This window comes from Molothrus aeneus, assembly GCF_037042795.1.
Source record: "Molothrus aeneus isolate 106 chromosome Z unlocalized genomic scaffold, BPBGC_Maene_1.0 scaffold_33, whole genome shotgun sequence".
NCBI lineage: Eukaryota > Metazoa > Chordata > Aves > Passeriformes > Icteridae > Molothrus > Molothrus aeneus.
The window spans coordinates 686900-703246 of record NW_027098761.1 but is presented as its reverse complement, the minus strand read 5'-3'; the positions used below and the strand labels follow the sequence as shown (position 1 = coordinate 703246).

Genomic DNA, 16347 nt, shown 5'->3' with positions numbered 1-16347 from the left:
ATAACAGACTCCCAGTAGGGTGTCAGCCTTGTTGGCCTTCCCCTTAATTCTTACCCATAGACATTCAACTCCATCTTCCTTAGTTTCAATTTCTACGGCATCGAAAGTCTGCTTAATATAAAGGGCCACCCCTCCTCCTCTTCTTCCTTTCCTGTCTCTTCTGAGGAGCTTGTATCCATCCAGTGCAGCACTCCAGCTATGTGAGTCATCCCACCATGTTTCCATGATGGCAACTACATCACGGTTCTGCAGTTGCACCATGGCCTCCAGCTCTTCTTGTTTGTTGCCCAAGCTGTGTGCATTGGTATACATGCATCTCAGCTGGGCTACTGGCTTCGCCCCTGACTTAGCCTTGCAAGCCTTGGGCCTGCTTCCAGATAGCTCAGCTGCTCCCCCTTCCCCCTTCAAACCTAGTTTAAATCAGAGGAAACTGAGAAGTTATATCCTAACAGAAGCTGTAACAGTATAGAAATTATTGGGTCCTTGGATGGAATGTGGCTGGAATGTTTGAGACCCATCTCACAGTGACTGCCACACCCACAATCTGTGCCTGCAGCACCTGCTAAGGGCGATGGAATGGAGGGTGGGTGGCTGCGCTCTGCTGGAATCCTCACAAGGAGGGAACTCGATGGCTCTCTGCAGCTGATGAACCCCACAGCACCTGTCAGCCAGGGCAGGGAGGAGGAGATGTCCTGCTGCTGAGCCAGCAGCTGGGCGGGATGAACTCTCCTTGGATGACCTGGGTTCATGATAAGCTAACTGTGATATTAACACACCCCTCCAACCAGTGTTACCTGCCCCAGGGTCTGACCACCCCTCACTGGGCACCTGCTCTGTGGTTCATCAACTGTGTATGAGCCAGGGAGAGAAATTTACACCATCAGTAACAAGGGCATGTATGACCTGAGCCACTCCACCTCCACTTAAATATGAATATATAGTATAAAAATAAGTCAAGAATGGGTAAATTTAGGGAAGATGGCATTGTAACTGCTGGGATCAGTCAATAGGCTGAACCTGCCTTCTCCAGTGCAGGGACAGTGGGGTGAGACCTCTGTGTGTGCTGAACACCTTTATTGGGGTTCAGAGCTCGTCTGTGCTTTGATCGTGTTTCTGCAGTCAGATACTGTCAGTGATGCTCCCCAAACCTTGGTCGGTCACAGTTTTGTGTTAAAGAGACTCTTATTCCATAAACTGTCCGTGGCATCCTTCGGGCGCTGGCAGCGCCAGCCATGGGAACAGACTGGAACCAAGTGGGGAGACCCCTCAGAGCTGTTGGGCTGTGTCCCTGAGAAAGTCAATCAAAGCCCCTCCAATCCAGCAGGGCTGTCCAGTGAAGGGTCCCTGTAATGGGACACTGACAGACTGGTGGGGCACAAGGGGCTTGGCTTTCCTGGGGTGCTGACAGACAAATCCAACACCAAGGGTCACTGGTGACACTTCCCACTAGTGACACTTCCCACGTGACACTGCCTCACAAGCCACAGCACACAGCCACAAGCTCCCCACACCCATAGCAAACTTCAGGACTGAGCATGGAGAAGAACAGGAGAGCTGTGCTGTGCCCAGGCAGAGTGAGTGAGGAAGGAGAGAAATTAAGTCAGAGAAGATAGAGAACTGAGAATTTCACCAGAATATAAATCCCATATTGGTCCTGCCATGTGGATGATATAGAGCTGGGGTAAACAAGACTAAAAGAGAGAGGGAAAACAGAATGAGGAGGCCCAACCTGCTCCCTTTTACAGCTAACCTGGTGCAGCCTCTTACGTATAGGAGATTTTTCATGCAGTTTTGCCACACATGCACAGCCAGCCCCTTGGAGCCCTTCTTCAGAGAGTGAATTAAGGTGAAGGACTGAGCTCTAGTCTCCAGGCAGAGTAGAAAATTGGCTCACAACAGTGCTGCCCCACCTCCAGGGCCCTCTTTTCTGATCACATCTTCCCTGTCATAACAATCAGAATGTTTGAGACAAAATGTGCTTATGCACGGTCCTCCACAGTAGGGACATCTTCCACCATATGCACTCAAGCACACCATTTATGTAATTAATAAAAATAATAAAGTGTTATTCCAAATATCATCTGGTATTGATTGATAGCCATCGATAACAGCAGAAAACCTTTGGGAACAAAATGATCATCAAAAACCCTGGCATGAAATATCTAGACTTACAATCATGTCAAGCTTGGTGACCTTCTGCTGGGTCATTGGTGCTTTATCACACACCATGAAGAGCTGACATGATTTGTCAGAGCCAAATCTCCAGCAGTAATTCTACTAACAGGCTGATCTGTTACCTAATTCATAATTCCAGTTTTAAATCTCCAAGTAGGTGCTGTCAAAGAGTTAAGGAAATGGCTTAAGATAAACCTCATCCTATTTTATTTTAAAAACATGGGTTCAGAGACACTTGTTACATGTGATTTTTTTTTTGTTTTTAATTATTAACTTCATATAAAATTGCAATACTTATGAGTCCTGTTCAGGCACTGGTATCCCACAAACTCAATTTGATATAAATAAAACAGAAATCATCATTTTCATGTCACATACTATCACAGGCAGAAAACTTGCACGTGCAGAGACACAAGGATAGATATGGAACATGGAATGTTCAGGTCCATGCTGTTTGATTTTACAAATTTTAGATGCCTGGTGTGCTAATGCTCTCCAGTAACCATAAACAGAGCAAAATTGTTTAAAAGACAATTAGAATTAATAGTGTAATCTTATCCTAGAGCTATCCCCCTGACTTGATAGGAAGCTTTTAAGCTATATTTAAATAGCTCTGACAATACCACTGGAATACAGCAACACTCCATACTGTTAACTAGGAGAACAATACAGAGGAGGAACAAAATCTTCCCTGTTTTGGGGAGGATTCAGTGCTTTCATTGGGTAACCTCCATGCTGCAAACAAATGCACCTGATACAAAAAACCCACACAGTCACAGCCCGTGCATTTCCACTGCTGTCAGCTATATGGTTTCCCTGTTCCTACTCTCAGCATCCCTGACAAGCTAGCTGCAGCAGCCTTCTGTGCTTTTCACAAATAAAAGTCAAGTACCCTACAAGAAATGAAACACAGCTATCCAATATATTCTCTGTTTCCAGAGGAAAGGAAAAAAACTCTTCCAGGATGGGAAAATGAACAGTGTTTTAGTCTGTGTTTTTCTGCTGCCTAGCCATAAGCTAAATAAAGTAGTAAAAATATATAATACATGTTGTCGCACATCCCGGCTAGATGGTGAGAGTGGGGGGGTGACAGTCCCCCTCTTTCAGGGCTCTGCAGAGTCCCAGCTACCAGTGGAGGCGCAACACAGAACAAAAACAGCACCAGCACAGGCCTGGGGTGGGACTGGGTTCCTTTATTTCATGTTACACTCCCCGAGTCTCGGTGACCCAGGCAATGAGCTGGGGGCACACAATAGCTTATAAAGGGGGGGGGCAGGTCACAAGGGAGGATACAATGTTCAGCTAATCAGGAGAATTGGGGGTGGAACACAAGGGCAAGGGATACAAGGGAGGCAAACTGCTTGGGACAGGAGGGGTTAACAACTGGCTGTGGGAGGAAGGGGTTTGAAAAGTAGCTAACTAGCAAAAAGATAAACCGACATCTGGCTCAACTGAATAACAAAGACAAGTCTGTGTCATTCTAAAAACAGGGGGAAAAAAGCCCAAACAACTACCAAACAACAAATCAAACAATAACCTGCAAAATAAAAACACACTGCAACATCATGTGATAATCCTTATTCTTCTTTTCTCCTCTCCTTTTTCCCTGTTCTGTCCAGTATTGAATTCTGAAGATGCACAGCATGTCCAACAAAAATATTATTTCCCCTTTATCTTTTATTTCTGGACAGCAACTTTCTTGCTGTCTCTGCAGTTCTCAACAATGACAGTCATTAAATATGGGACATAAATCTCCATCAAACACAGGAACAGAAACAGCTGTTATGTGCATTGATTCAGTGAAACAGGGTACTTGTGCTTAAAAAAAAAAGGTTATTCATCATTCCTTGAGAGAATGAAATACTTAAGATGCTATTTTCACAGGGGACAGAGGTTTACCAACAAATATAACTGAATTCATAAGGAAAAATTTGTTCCATATTTGTTCCAAATTTGTTCCAGAAATGACAAATGCCAGGGCAAGGGCAAGCTGGAATTATTCATAACTATGAAATGTAGCTGCTGATAATTTTCTGCAAGGATGTGGGACATCTCTGTATTTACATTGCAAAAGGTGCCTTTTTTTCAAATTAAAAAAAATCTGATATTACAGAAATAGGTGTGAAAAAGAGGTGAGGATGAGCTTCTAACCTTTACAAGGAATTGCAGTATGTCAAATTTCCTGGGAATTTTGCTATTTGTTAGTAACAGTGAAGTATGGCTACAATAAACCATGGCACAAATGGTGAAAAAATACTCCCAAAGTTATAATTAAACAAAAATTGCTCTTTCTGTATGTAATTTTTTTTCCTGGAAGTTTATGGAAGAGCTGTAGCCTGGTTTGTCAGGGACATGGTAGCAGTGAGCAAGCACATGACAGCCCTTGTAAGAGAAACTCACTCGTCAGTCAGTGAGATGGCTGGGAGAAGGCAGCATTGAGTGCTCACCTGGGGAAATCAGTGTCAGGTTTATTACAAACAGAGGAGTGCATTTAAAATTAAACAGCAGACCTCAATGACACGAAAGCAGCGATTCTGAGTTTTTTCTGCTTCAATCTCAGAGGGCCATCACTAGTGGCTTCCATCAGAAGAATTAATCATCCTTCTCCATTAAATGTTATTTAGCAAAGACTCCTGCAAACTGCAGCCGCTGAACCAAAGGTCTCTCTAACATGTGGGATGGAGAGCTGTGCCTCCAAGTGCTGCCCCTCCCAGATGGTGAGAGTCAAGCACAGAGCAAATCACCCTCTGCAGAAGTGGCGAGCCCTGCTGTGGAGGCTGCTCCTGTTGCTGTGCTCTGCAGCACAACATTTATTATAGTCATGGCTTCAGCTGGGGTTTTTTCCCTAATATTTCAGCTGAGGTCTTGGAAGAGGCTGGTTTACATCTCTGTGAGTCTGTGTATCCGGCTGCCTTTCCTTACATCTGGTGCTTTGCCTGTTACTGTGAGTTAGATCAGAGGCTCTGCAGCGATGGTTTATCACAGACAAACCACTCCAATCTGCTCCTTCCTCTTCCTGCAGACAAAGAAGACACAACAGGTTTGGCATTGTCCAGCGAAGTATTAAAATTCAAACAAACAAGCAAACGAAAAAGGAACTTGTACGTAGGAATCACAATAAAAATTTACAGCCCTCTCTCTCTCTCTCTCACACACTGAAACCTGTTTACTGTGTGTTCTCCAGGATAACACACTCATCAGACTATGAGACTCTTCTTTTTTTTCCTTTTTTTTTGTAACAGGCATCTGATGTTAAAAATATTCTTTGTGATTAAACTTTTTAATATTTAGCAGTATCCCAGCTCTTTTTAATATTTAGCAGTATCCCAGAATTCAGCATGTGTAGAACACATTTGATTTTTCAGAGCTGTAGGCTGACCTGTGCTTCTCTGCTTTTCTCATTTCTTTTCAGGGAATAAGATGCAGTGAAAACATAGGAACTGTGCTTATGAACATTTAATAATGATTTAGGAATTTAAGATAATTTAGTGCAAGGTATTTTTAAGTTCTCATTAAAATATCTCTGACTTGTACTTGAAACATCAACCTCGTGCATACTCTGTGAAGTAATTTAATATTCATGTTCTGTAAGTTGAGGCAAACCTCCCGAGTCAAAGATTGCTCAAGATCTAATTCTTTTGTGGGCAATACTCTCATCTATTAAAGACATTAGAAATAAATTGCTTAATTAAATTGCTTAATTAACAACAAATTAAAATTTGTTGTTAATTAACAACAAATCCAACAGACCTTTCTAGTTAAGTTAAAGCTTTTCAAGAAGACTTGATTAATGGTATACTGCATTAATTAATTTAAAATCTATTATCTTTGCATTTCTAAAAGACTCTTAAATATGCTTAGTCTTCTATAATTAAGAAGAATAGAAGAGTATTTGCAGGAAACCTAAAAAACTACAGGGTTCTCCTTGTGCAAATGGACAGAAGAGAAGTGAGAGAAGTCTTCTCACATCTTTTTTTCCCATCAAAGTTCTTCTGCCTTGTCACCCTTTGTATCTCAGATCCTTGACTATCACATGAGGAAAAGAAGGAAATTATGTCTTTGTGATGCATTTGAATTGCTTTACTTCTGAATCAGTGCAGGCAATAAAAAGCACTTAGATAAACATGAAGTCTCTAACAGAATGGTAAAGTGTGAGGAGCTATTAGCCCCATGCCATTTAGCCATAAACATGAATTCAGCTTTAACAAAAATCTCAGGGGGCTTGGTAGAGGTGATTCCTATAGGCTTCCTTCTTTATTTGAACACAGCTTTCAACTTCACAGGGTAAAGGTTCTTCCTAGTCTGTGAAGGTCCAGCCTCCACTCCTGGCAAGGTCCCACAAGGGCTGTGAGAAGCCTCCCAGTACCAAGACAGGGCTGATTAGGGACTTGCTTCTCTCTGACACAGGCTGAATCCCTGAATTAAGGGATTGAGGCAGTAAGTGCTAAAAAGTGCTGCTGTTCAATCAGCTTGTGCCCAGGTTTCCCCCTCTTCTTTTGCCTTGCTTCTTCTGCATCCTGCAGTCACACTGCACTTGCTGGGCAGCCTCTGCTCAGCAAAGCTTCTGACTGCCCCCTCCACAAAGGAATTTAGGGCAGCTCCTTGCAGCCTGGGAGTCTCCCTGGACAGACAAAGACTGGCAGATCTGCCTGTACAACCACCCACAACCAGGCAACAGGCAAGGAAGCTGCAGGAATGTTTAATTTCATCCCAAAAGGGGCACCTTCATCTGCTCCTGTGAGTCACCTCACATTCTCCATTGACTGACGTGATGGATGCCCACCAAGCACATGAGACTCCAAGGAGCCGCTCACACGGACACCTCTGCAGGGACCTGAGATCCACTGAGTGAAAACCCTGCTTGGGATGAGCCAGTTTGACTCTGCTTCACAGAGACTGCCAAAAGGAACACCCTGGCCGTACCAGCTGGGTTTTAGTATTTCTTTTTATTCCATCTACCAGAAGGACGTATACATTTTTCTTGCCAAAGATTTCATCATAGTCACCCAATCACAGGAACTATCCTGAATTAGCCTGGATTCATTATTCTGAAATATTCCCCAAAATTCCCCAAGGAATGTTGGGAGAATAAAAAGAAAGTAAGCAGGATTGTGACCTTTGTTTTTTATTAATCATCCTTTTGTGTAAACTGCATTTAGCTGAAAATGCCTTGACTAGCTTTGGCTTTCCTCCTTAAGTGGTTCTCGATTTGCTACCACCGCCACAACCCCCAGGCAGGTCATTCTGGTGTTCATGGTGATGAAGTTCATCACAAGTTACATTCTCCTCCTCCTCCCCATTCTGCATGCCCACCATGAGGACTGATAGCCATATGGCTTCAGGAAAGCACCCTCATTGCTGGACTGTGGTTCTGCTGCAATTTCCTAATGCAAATCAATAAACAGTTGCTGGCAACAGGGAATTCTATAAAGTGTGGAATAAAACAGAATTATTATTTCCAGTTCATGTCATTACCTCATTTTCTTATTTAAAAAAAAAAAAGTTCAAGTGTTGTTATGTTTGATTATATTACTTTAATTCTCTTTTCTTCCAGACGGTAAATTTGGTAGATAATATTCTGATAGAAGTGAAACAGGCAGCCCTGGGCGAGCTGTGGCTGCCCGAGGCCGGAGCCGCCGCCTTCACCCAGGAGCCACCGGAGCCGAGTTCCAGGCGGCCCGGGGAGCGCTCGGCGGCTCCGAGACGGCTGAATTTTGGCTGGGTCCCCGTGCTGGCTGCCGGCAGAGCCCCGGCGGGGGGTGCTGGGATGCGGGGTCCCCCGGAGAAGGAGACTGGAGTGCCTGGGACAGGCCCTGCATTGTCCACCCGGAGCCATGGGGGGATCGCCGGTACCGGCGGGGCTGGGCCTGGGCGAGCGGAGAGTGGTGGTACCCGAGCTGGGGGACACTTGGCAGCCTGCGGGGAGGTGTCCGGATAGGAGGGACCCCCGGGACCCTGAAACGTGGCCCCAGAGAGGGGGGAACTCTGGCAGCCTGGAGATACTGGGAGCATGTGCAAGGGGGACCCATGGGTACCCCAGAGCCCTGAAACAGGGACCCCAACAGGGGAGACTCTGGAGCTGCTCTGACACCAAACTGGGGAACCCAGGGAAGGGGAACCTCTGGGATCCCCAGGACCTCCGGCAGCCCAGAGAGGGGGGATCCCACAAAGGAGACCCCAAAGAGGAGAGACCAGAGTGGGGGAACTCCTGGGTGGGAGCTTTTTCTGAATCTTGGGGTTTCAGAGGTTTTTATGGACACAGGGTACCTGGTAACTTCTACAGAGAGATTTGGGCAGAATGAACTCCCAACCCAATGTACTCTCATCTTGCTTCCCCCCAAAACAGGACTTCCCTTTCCCAAACCTTGCCTGGACGAACAAACAGGCAGAAAGGACAAGGAAGATGCCCCAGAACACCCAGGCAAGTGAGGAGGAAGTCACTGCCCCTTTCCCCCTCCATCTCCCAGCCCAGCATCGCCCCTGGCTGCAGGACAGCCCCATTGCCAACATCGTCCTTCCAGGGATGGGCTGGGGCGATCTCCTTCCCCTTCCTCTGGCATGGAGGCAAATCCCATCGTCTCCTTGTCCTTCCTCCCCCAGACAAGGAGCTGAGGATGGAGACCAGGAGGACAAATCCCCATGGCAGAACCTCGTGGAAGAGGCTGTTTTGAGCAGCTCCACAGTGCAGGAATCCAATGGAGAGGAAGAACCCCAGAGATCTCGCAGAAGGAGGGGCTCCAAACCCAGCCCAGGGTGCTCCAAGGAGGAAAGACCCACCCTGTGCCAGGATGGCAGCCAGAGATCCAGCTGGAGTTTGGAGCTGGTGGTGTATGAGCAGCTTCCTGATGGAGAGAAGCTCTACAAGTGCTTAGAATGTGAGAAGAGCTTCAGCTGGAGCTCCAGCCTGACCCAGCACCACACTGGGGAACGGCCCTATGAGTGTGGGGAATGTAGGAAGAGCTTCATCCAGAGCTCCAGTCTGATCTGTCACCAGATGGTCCACAGTGGGGAGCAGCCCTACATGTGCTTGGAATGTGGGAAGAGCTTCAATAACAGCTCTGTCCTCATTAGGCATCGGCACATCCACAGTGGTGAATGGCCCTTGGAGTGTCAGGAATGTGGGAAGAGCTTCAGCACGAGCTCCTGCCTGATCTGCCACCAGCGGATCCACACTGAGGAGGGGCCCTGTGAGTGTCCTGAGTGTGGGAAGAGGTTTCAGACAAGCTCCAGTCTCCTCCTGCACCAGTGGATTCACATGGAGGAGAGCACTTCTGCTGCCCTGACTGCAGGAAGGGCTTCTACTTCAACTCCAACCTCATCACCCACTGGCACATCCACACTAGGAGAAGCCCTACAAATGTCTGGAGTGTGGGAAGAGCTTCTCCTGGCAGCCATCCTTGACCCAACAGCAACAAACCCACCAGTAAGGGAAGCCCTGTGAGTGCCCCCACTGCACAAAGAGCTTTGTCCTCTGCTCCAACTTCATTCCCCATCACAGGATCCATGCTGGGCAAAGACCTGGTGACCCACATTCCCCAAGATCCACATTGGGAAGACACCTGTCCCTTTGCCTGCACCTGGCAATGATGTGAGGTGGGACCAAAGAACATGAGAGATCGGCCATGTCCCCGTCATCATCTTTGATCCCACCTCAGGCCATTGCCAGAGACAGATAATGGAACTCTCTCTCTCTCCCAAGTGTTGTAGTGCGTTTTTATATTTTGTAATATTTTGAAGTAGTTTTGTTTTGTATTCCCATATTTTTCCCAAATGGTTTATCCCAGACTGTACTCCCCTCCCTTTACCTGTGTTATCCCTCTCCCGGGATGAGATCATCCCCAAACCCCCACCCTGGCTCTCTGTCAATCACTCAGCATCCCACCCCTCCATCCAGAAGTTTCTGTCCAAGTCGTCGAGTGATTAGCCAGAGGCTGGGAGTCAGCCCCCCAAGCCTTGCCCCATACGCTGTCCTATATGTCCATCCCCCAGTACCCATCCCTTAGGGTCACTTATTGGTTGGTAAAATGTTATCTACTTTCGGTTTCCACCTCCCTTTAAATGTGACCTTGGCACATCTCCCGGGGCTCTCGGCAGGAGGCCCCCTGAGGTGCAGGAGCTCCTTTGGGATCCTAATAAAACCGTGGATTAACCCCTGCTAAGAGTCAGCCCTTTTCTCTTCTACCGATGTCTCTGGTGTCTCTTGTGCTGCACAGGCGACCAGCCCAGGTGCCCTCAGTACCCTCGGGGCACAGAGAGTGTCTCCCCACTGTCGGCCGGCTGCTCCCCCCCGGTGTCTGCCAACTCGGGACTGGCCCAGGGTTCCTGAGAGGCTCGCGGAGGAACCGAGACACCCAAGGAGAAGGGTGTCCTTTCCAGGTGAGAGAAAATACATGGTCCGGAAGAGCCGGGTCGGTGTTGTCACAGTTTTCCCTTTAAATAGTTTCTTTGTCTTATTCCTTCTGTTCTCAATATTGTTGTGGTTCCCAGTAACTTGTTCTTATCCCAGCCCGGGATCTTTGCCTTTTGTGCTTTCACACAGGGCCACTGTTTACGCAGCTGGAGCCCTGATCAGTCACCAGGAGGCATTTCTGCTCATCCATGCTGTGGTACTGTGGACTCCCTTGAAATTTTGGTATTACTGCAGCTGAATGAGGCTTTGCCACTCTTTATGCCTAGGCTGATTGCTATCATTTCCTTTTCATAGTTCACCAAACAACAACAAAAGTAAAAATGGCAGCTGAAAATAATTTAAGAAGGAAAAAAACATTTCCCCTAGAAATAACTTTGTCAAACCAGAAACAGAATCAACCTTACCAAGGATGTGCTGCAAATTCCACCAACAGATACAAATATAAAACATGTTTGACACCATAAATGTGTGTGGGTTCACTGCTTTCCCAAAGTGATTTCAGTTTCATTTGAGGAGTGAAACAAATTCATGCTTCAGCAGCTGGTGCATGGGCTGGGTGCACCAGGCAGCTGAGCTGCTTTGTGCAGCCAGAAGTAAGGAAAACTTTCTCAGCAGTAGTTGCTTTGCTTTCTCTTTAATTTCTTCCCATGCAAGAGGAGACAGACTTCAGGCTTATGGATAAAGAATATTTGAGTTTTAACCACCTCATAATTCACGTCATCTGCCTTTTTATACAACCTGCTCTCATAAAACAGATGGATTTTTATTTATTTACTGTGGGACATAAGAATAGCTCAACAACTGCCCCAGTGTTTCATTTCTTCAAACAAAATTGTATACAAAAAAAGTTCCATCAGAGTCAAAGCAAGTTGCTGCATGGCTCAGTTAAAATAAGCTAATTTTTAAAACTGAACCACAAAGTTGGGAATGTGAATAAAGGTGTGAAATTGCTATAAAATGAACTGGCAAATTCCATAGGTTCATGATTAAGCATTATAGATAAATCAAAAGAAGATCAAAAGAAGAATTTCTTTATTAATCATCAGCATATGATCAAAAGATGTTTCAGTCCTGGGTTTCCAACGTATTTTTTTAAAATGCTACATTTAGCATCATGCTTCAGGGGAAAACAAAAACTGTCATGTTTCCAATTTAGGTAAAGTATACTTTTGAAATGAAACATTTCAGTGCTATTTCTTTGGTTTTTAAACAAGTATTGTAACTCTGAGATACTGCTATTTCACAGCTCTTAGGTCACAGTATTTTACTCTAATAAAAGTAGGTTTGACTTGAGACTGTAAGACCATTAGCTATTACAGTTTGTTGGTTTGGGTTTTTGTTGAACACATTTCTAATAAAGCCTCTTTTCTTTGCAACATCTTGCTGTTACTCTGACACTTCTACCACATCCCCTCCTGCAGATGCACAAACACAGATGGAAGGCAATCCAAAATTCAAACCCGAGTTAAGGAATTACAGATTTTGGGGCAGGATGTGGAAGCACTACAACATAGCCCTGTAGACATAAACATGAAGGTGTGTTATAAACTCCATATCCACATCTTAGGCAGGAATGATCCTTTATATTGAATTTTCTACAATTTATGGAGCAATGACTAATGTGGGAAGTAGCTAAGCAGGATGTTCTGACAGGCTTAACGTAAGGAGCCTTGATCCACAATTGCAAAGAAATTTAGTTCTAAATATACCTGAAAGTGAGATTAAAACACAAACGAGGTTACATGTTGGGAATCCAAAGCAATAATACAACTTGTTTTCATGAAAGATGAAAGAAAAAGAAATAGAAAATTGGGGAAATGCCAAGAAAAAATACGAGAAGCAGACTAAAGGGGTTAGTACCACCATGGGTCCAGCCCTGGTTTCTCTGTCAGGTGTGACCCCAGGCAGCCAGAGCAGCAAGGTGAGGCAGGACAAGCCTCATAGGAGCAGCCAGGACAGCAAAGGACAGCAATGACAGCAAAGACTCCCGACACTTTGCAGACACTGTGCCATGTTGGGCACTTGTTTATTTAGGGGTGTCTGGCTTTAGGAGAGATGGTAGCAACGGCACACACAGCACGAGCACCCTCAGGGCAATGGCACGTCCAACACATCCCTCATGAACTCCCTCATGATCTCTGCTCTCTTGAGGAGTGCCTGAGGTCCATCATGTGTCCAGCTCTGCTGGACAGCTGAACAAACTACCCAGAGCTGGGGAAAAACACTTGTGTTAACTGTGCCTGGGTCCTTTCACCTGCCTGTCCTTTATCATGTGAATTTATTACACTGAATACTTTTATCCATCACTGAATCTTGCAGAGATTGGCAAAGGAAACGTGTATAGAGGCAGCAGTAAAGTCACACATGTATTTCAGAAGTATAGCCCTTAGCACAACCCAGGCACACCCCTGACACTTTCCAGCAGTATGAGATAACCTCTACCTGGCAACAGGCTCTTCAGGCTCAGGGTGCTCCTTCCTGAAGCCTTTTCTTAGCACAGTGGTCCACTCAACACTCAATGAGTTAACTGCTGAGTGGAACCAAACTCCTTATCATGTGGAACCGGTGCCGTAATAAACGGATAGTGCGAAGTTGGCTCTTGTGAACATTAAATGTATGTTGTAAGGTTAAAATAAGTTGTTGAGGTCTGGTATTTTTATATATGAGTTTTGTAGTGTTGAAAGTTGATTTCTGACCATTGGGAAAGCCGAAGCGAGGGGGGACAAAGGAGGAGCTGGGTCAGAAGAGTGCCATGTGCACGAGTGTGGGGAGAGTCAGCTTACCAGGGGATTGGTGCGTCAATAGCCTTATATATTAAGGATTGTTGCAGGTGTGCGCAGTGTGCCTCTGGATGTGGCTAAGCACCCTTTTATCTTATTTTTGTCCCTTGTTGTAGGTTAATAAATTATTTTTAATTTTAAGAAGTGAGGATCGTTTCTCACAGGTGCAAATAAAGGTGAGGTGCAAGCTGTCCCTTTTCCTCACACACATGCACCCGGAACGTTCCAAGCTAACAATCCTTCCAATCTCTCATACTTGCACACATCTGACCAGTCTTTCACTCCTGACTCTTCTGGAAGCACCACCCCAGAGCTCTTCCAGAAGCTGTTCGATGGTCATGACTGAGGGAGCTTTTCCTGCAGCCCTCGAAAGGGCTCCGGGGCCCTCGGCCGATGATGAGGGTCAGGGAGAAGCACCAGTCTGAGACAGGAGAGAAAGCAGAGCGCAGAGTTCCGCTGGCAGAGAAATAGAAGTTTATTTCCGTCTCCTGGACCACCGCCGTCGGGAGCGCCGCCGTCTGGAGCGCTGGCGGCTCCTCTTCCTGTGGAGCTCCAGGACGTCCTGGAGGGTGGGCCCCCTCCTCTTTCGGAAGCGGGAGTGCCTTGGAAGCGAGCGGCTGCCGCTGAGGACGGTCGGGGAGAGGCTGGGGCTGCGGCTGGGGCTGGGACTGGGGCTGCGGCTGGGGCTGCGGCTGGGGCTGAGCCTGGGGCTGCGGCTGGGGCTGGGGCTGCTGGGGCTGGGGCTGGGGCTGCGGCTGGGGCTGAGCCTGGGGCTGCGGCTGGGGCTGCGGCTGGGGCTGAGGCCCTGGGCAGGGTGAGCTGCCGCTATTGCCTGTTCCTGGCTCTGCTCCTGTCTCCTCTCCTGGCTCTGCTCCAGGGTCCGCTCCTGCCTCTGCTCCGGGCTCGGCTCCTGCCCTATGCGCAGAGACACGGCTGAGAGCTGCCCGGCAGCCGCAGCGGGGCCGGCTGCTCCCCGCCCGTCCGCAGCGGGCCCGGCCGGGCTGCTGCTCTCTGCGGCCTCCGCCCGCCACTGCCGGACCCGCCACGCTCCTGCCAGCCTCTGCCGCAGCCGAGCCCACACGGGAGTCAGTCCACCGAGAAGTCCCGTCCACACCCTGGACAGGAAACCCGCCCCGGGCATAAGATGAGGGGGGGCTATGGAGACTACGGAGCTGCGGCCTGTCTCTGTCTGGTTGGTGACTTGGAGCAAAGATCCGGCCGGGGTCTCCATGGCCGCGGCTGCTTGGCACAGCAGGCGGAGCTCAGCGACCACCACGAGCAGCTCTCCATGAGCCCAGAAAAAAAGCCACTCTGAGCCCGCACTCGCCCCTGTATAAATATTGGTAGTCTTGAAGTCGCAATGCATCCCCTGGTGACATCAGAGTCATCCAGTGAGGTCATCTCATTGTGCCAACATTGTGACCCCATGTTGATCTCACAATCTGTGAGTTACAATCACTCAATTTCTATTGAGTTACAATGACAGATTGTAACAGTTCCTTTATGAGTTTTGGAAATGCCAGAGACTTCTATCATTTCTCTCTTTGACTTGGAGCAACTTTATAACAAGTTCTGACTTTTTTTTGTTTACTTTGTTTTACTATGGTTTAACCCTCTCAAGTTCTTGCAAACCTGTTGTTTTCCTTTATAGTTTTACAGTAACTTTCCCATAATGTTAAGCTGTCTAATTTCTAAGAATGCCCAACAGTCCAATGCAGTATTTCTGATGCCTGCTGGGCAGAGCTGTTGCATGGACCGATGACACGTCTGCTGACTAGGAAAACTTCACTGAGAAGTTGTGTGTGCAGAGCTAGAATTGTTTTTACAATGTATACATTCCTTCTCATGTTCTGAAAATAAAATTTATTCACTCTCTCTAAGACATAATTCTTGGAACACTTGAGACTGATAATTAGTATTAACTTGATAACTAATATTAGGCTAATTGCAAACATAACTTAGCAACAGCAATGAACCCTGTCTTTGTTTTCCTTCATTTTAAACTAAAGAAATTTCTAGACCTCAAATTATGCTCCAGTTAAAACTCATATTTGTCAATGCATTTGATTAAAAATTTAGATCTCAGCAGTGTCTTTTCCCTTGAGTTTTGTATTAATCTAATATCTTCTATGTCCAAGAAGCAGTTGTTGTGACTCGTGTTTCTTGTGTCTGTTAGAAAGGCCAAGAAAATGCAATCTTTGCTCTTCTGACACAGCTCTCTGTTCATGATGTGGGAAAGTGAGTGCTGATGTGCAGGAGCTGATGGAAGGCACAGGGACGAGGATGCAGCAGGCACAGTGCCAAGCTGACACAGGGATGATCTCTGGCAGTGGCATTGGAGAGGAGTTTGCAGGCAGGACAGAAAATGGCTCTTTGTTTCACCTCTTCTTTCAGTGCTGCTAAGAATGTAGCCTGGAGCAAGCTGGGAACACCAGAGCATGGAGCCCTTTCTAGGCAGGGCTGCGTCTGCTGCAGGGGCAGAGAGAGCCCAGCAGGGATCAGACACAAAGCAGCAGGAGACCGAGGAGCCCCTGCGGTGGCAGTGAGCAGCTCCCGGCTCTGGTCACTGCTGGTGGCATTTTCTATTGAACCATCTCCAAGGACTTCTGCTGTGCTCTGTATTTTTCCTACCCTGTCAGCAGCAGCCCCTGTCCAGAACTGGCTATAAAATATGAGGAAAGCAGCTGGGAACAGCAATGTGTGGAATCTTATGGCTCAGGAGCTCTTATGTCAGAGCCTTGCCTGTGCCTTATGCTTGTCAGCACCTCCTTCTCTGTGCACAGAATAGTGATTGGTGGAGGTTTTTTGCCTAAGAGCTCCAGAAAAGCAAACATTCTGATGGGATTCTCATGAGTGTGTGAAGTGGCTGCCAGAACCCGGGCTAGCACTTAGAACTCCAGCACCATGCCAGGAGTGGGGAACTGCCTTGGTATGGGGATTTACCAGAGGCAGAACCTTTAGAGTCACATGCTCTAAGGTGCC

The 16347-nt window shown here is 46.9% G+C and overlaps 1 protein-coding gene across 1 annotated transcript; it reads left to right on the top strand.

Annotated features, from left to right (window-relative positions):
- Positions 1-8578: 8578 nt before the first annotated feature.
- LOC136569472 (zinc finger protein 892-like) lies at positions 8579-9602 on the top strand. The gene is made up of 2 exons (XM_066569868.1): positions 8579-9448; positions 9519-9602. Exons 1-2 carry the CDS (start codon positions 8579-8581, stop codon positions 9600-9602), a joined length of 954 nt encoding a protein of 317 aa, XP_066425965.1.
- Positions 9603-16347: the final 6745 nt, after the last annotated feature.

Coding starts and splice junctions, on each gene's coding strand:
- LOC136569472 (XM_066569868.1), top strand. CDS start 8,579: ATGCCCCAGAACACCCAGGCAAGTGAGGAGGAAGTCACTGCCCCTTTC. Junction 9,449..9,518: donor ACATGGAGGAGAGCACTTCT/GCTGCCCTGACT, acceptor CATCCACACTAG/GAGAAGCCCTACAAATGTCT.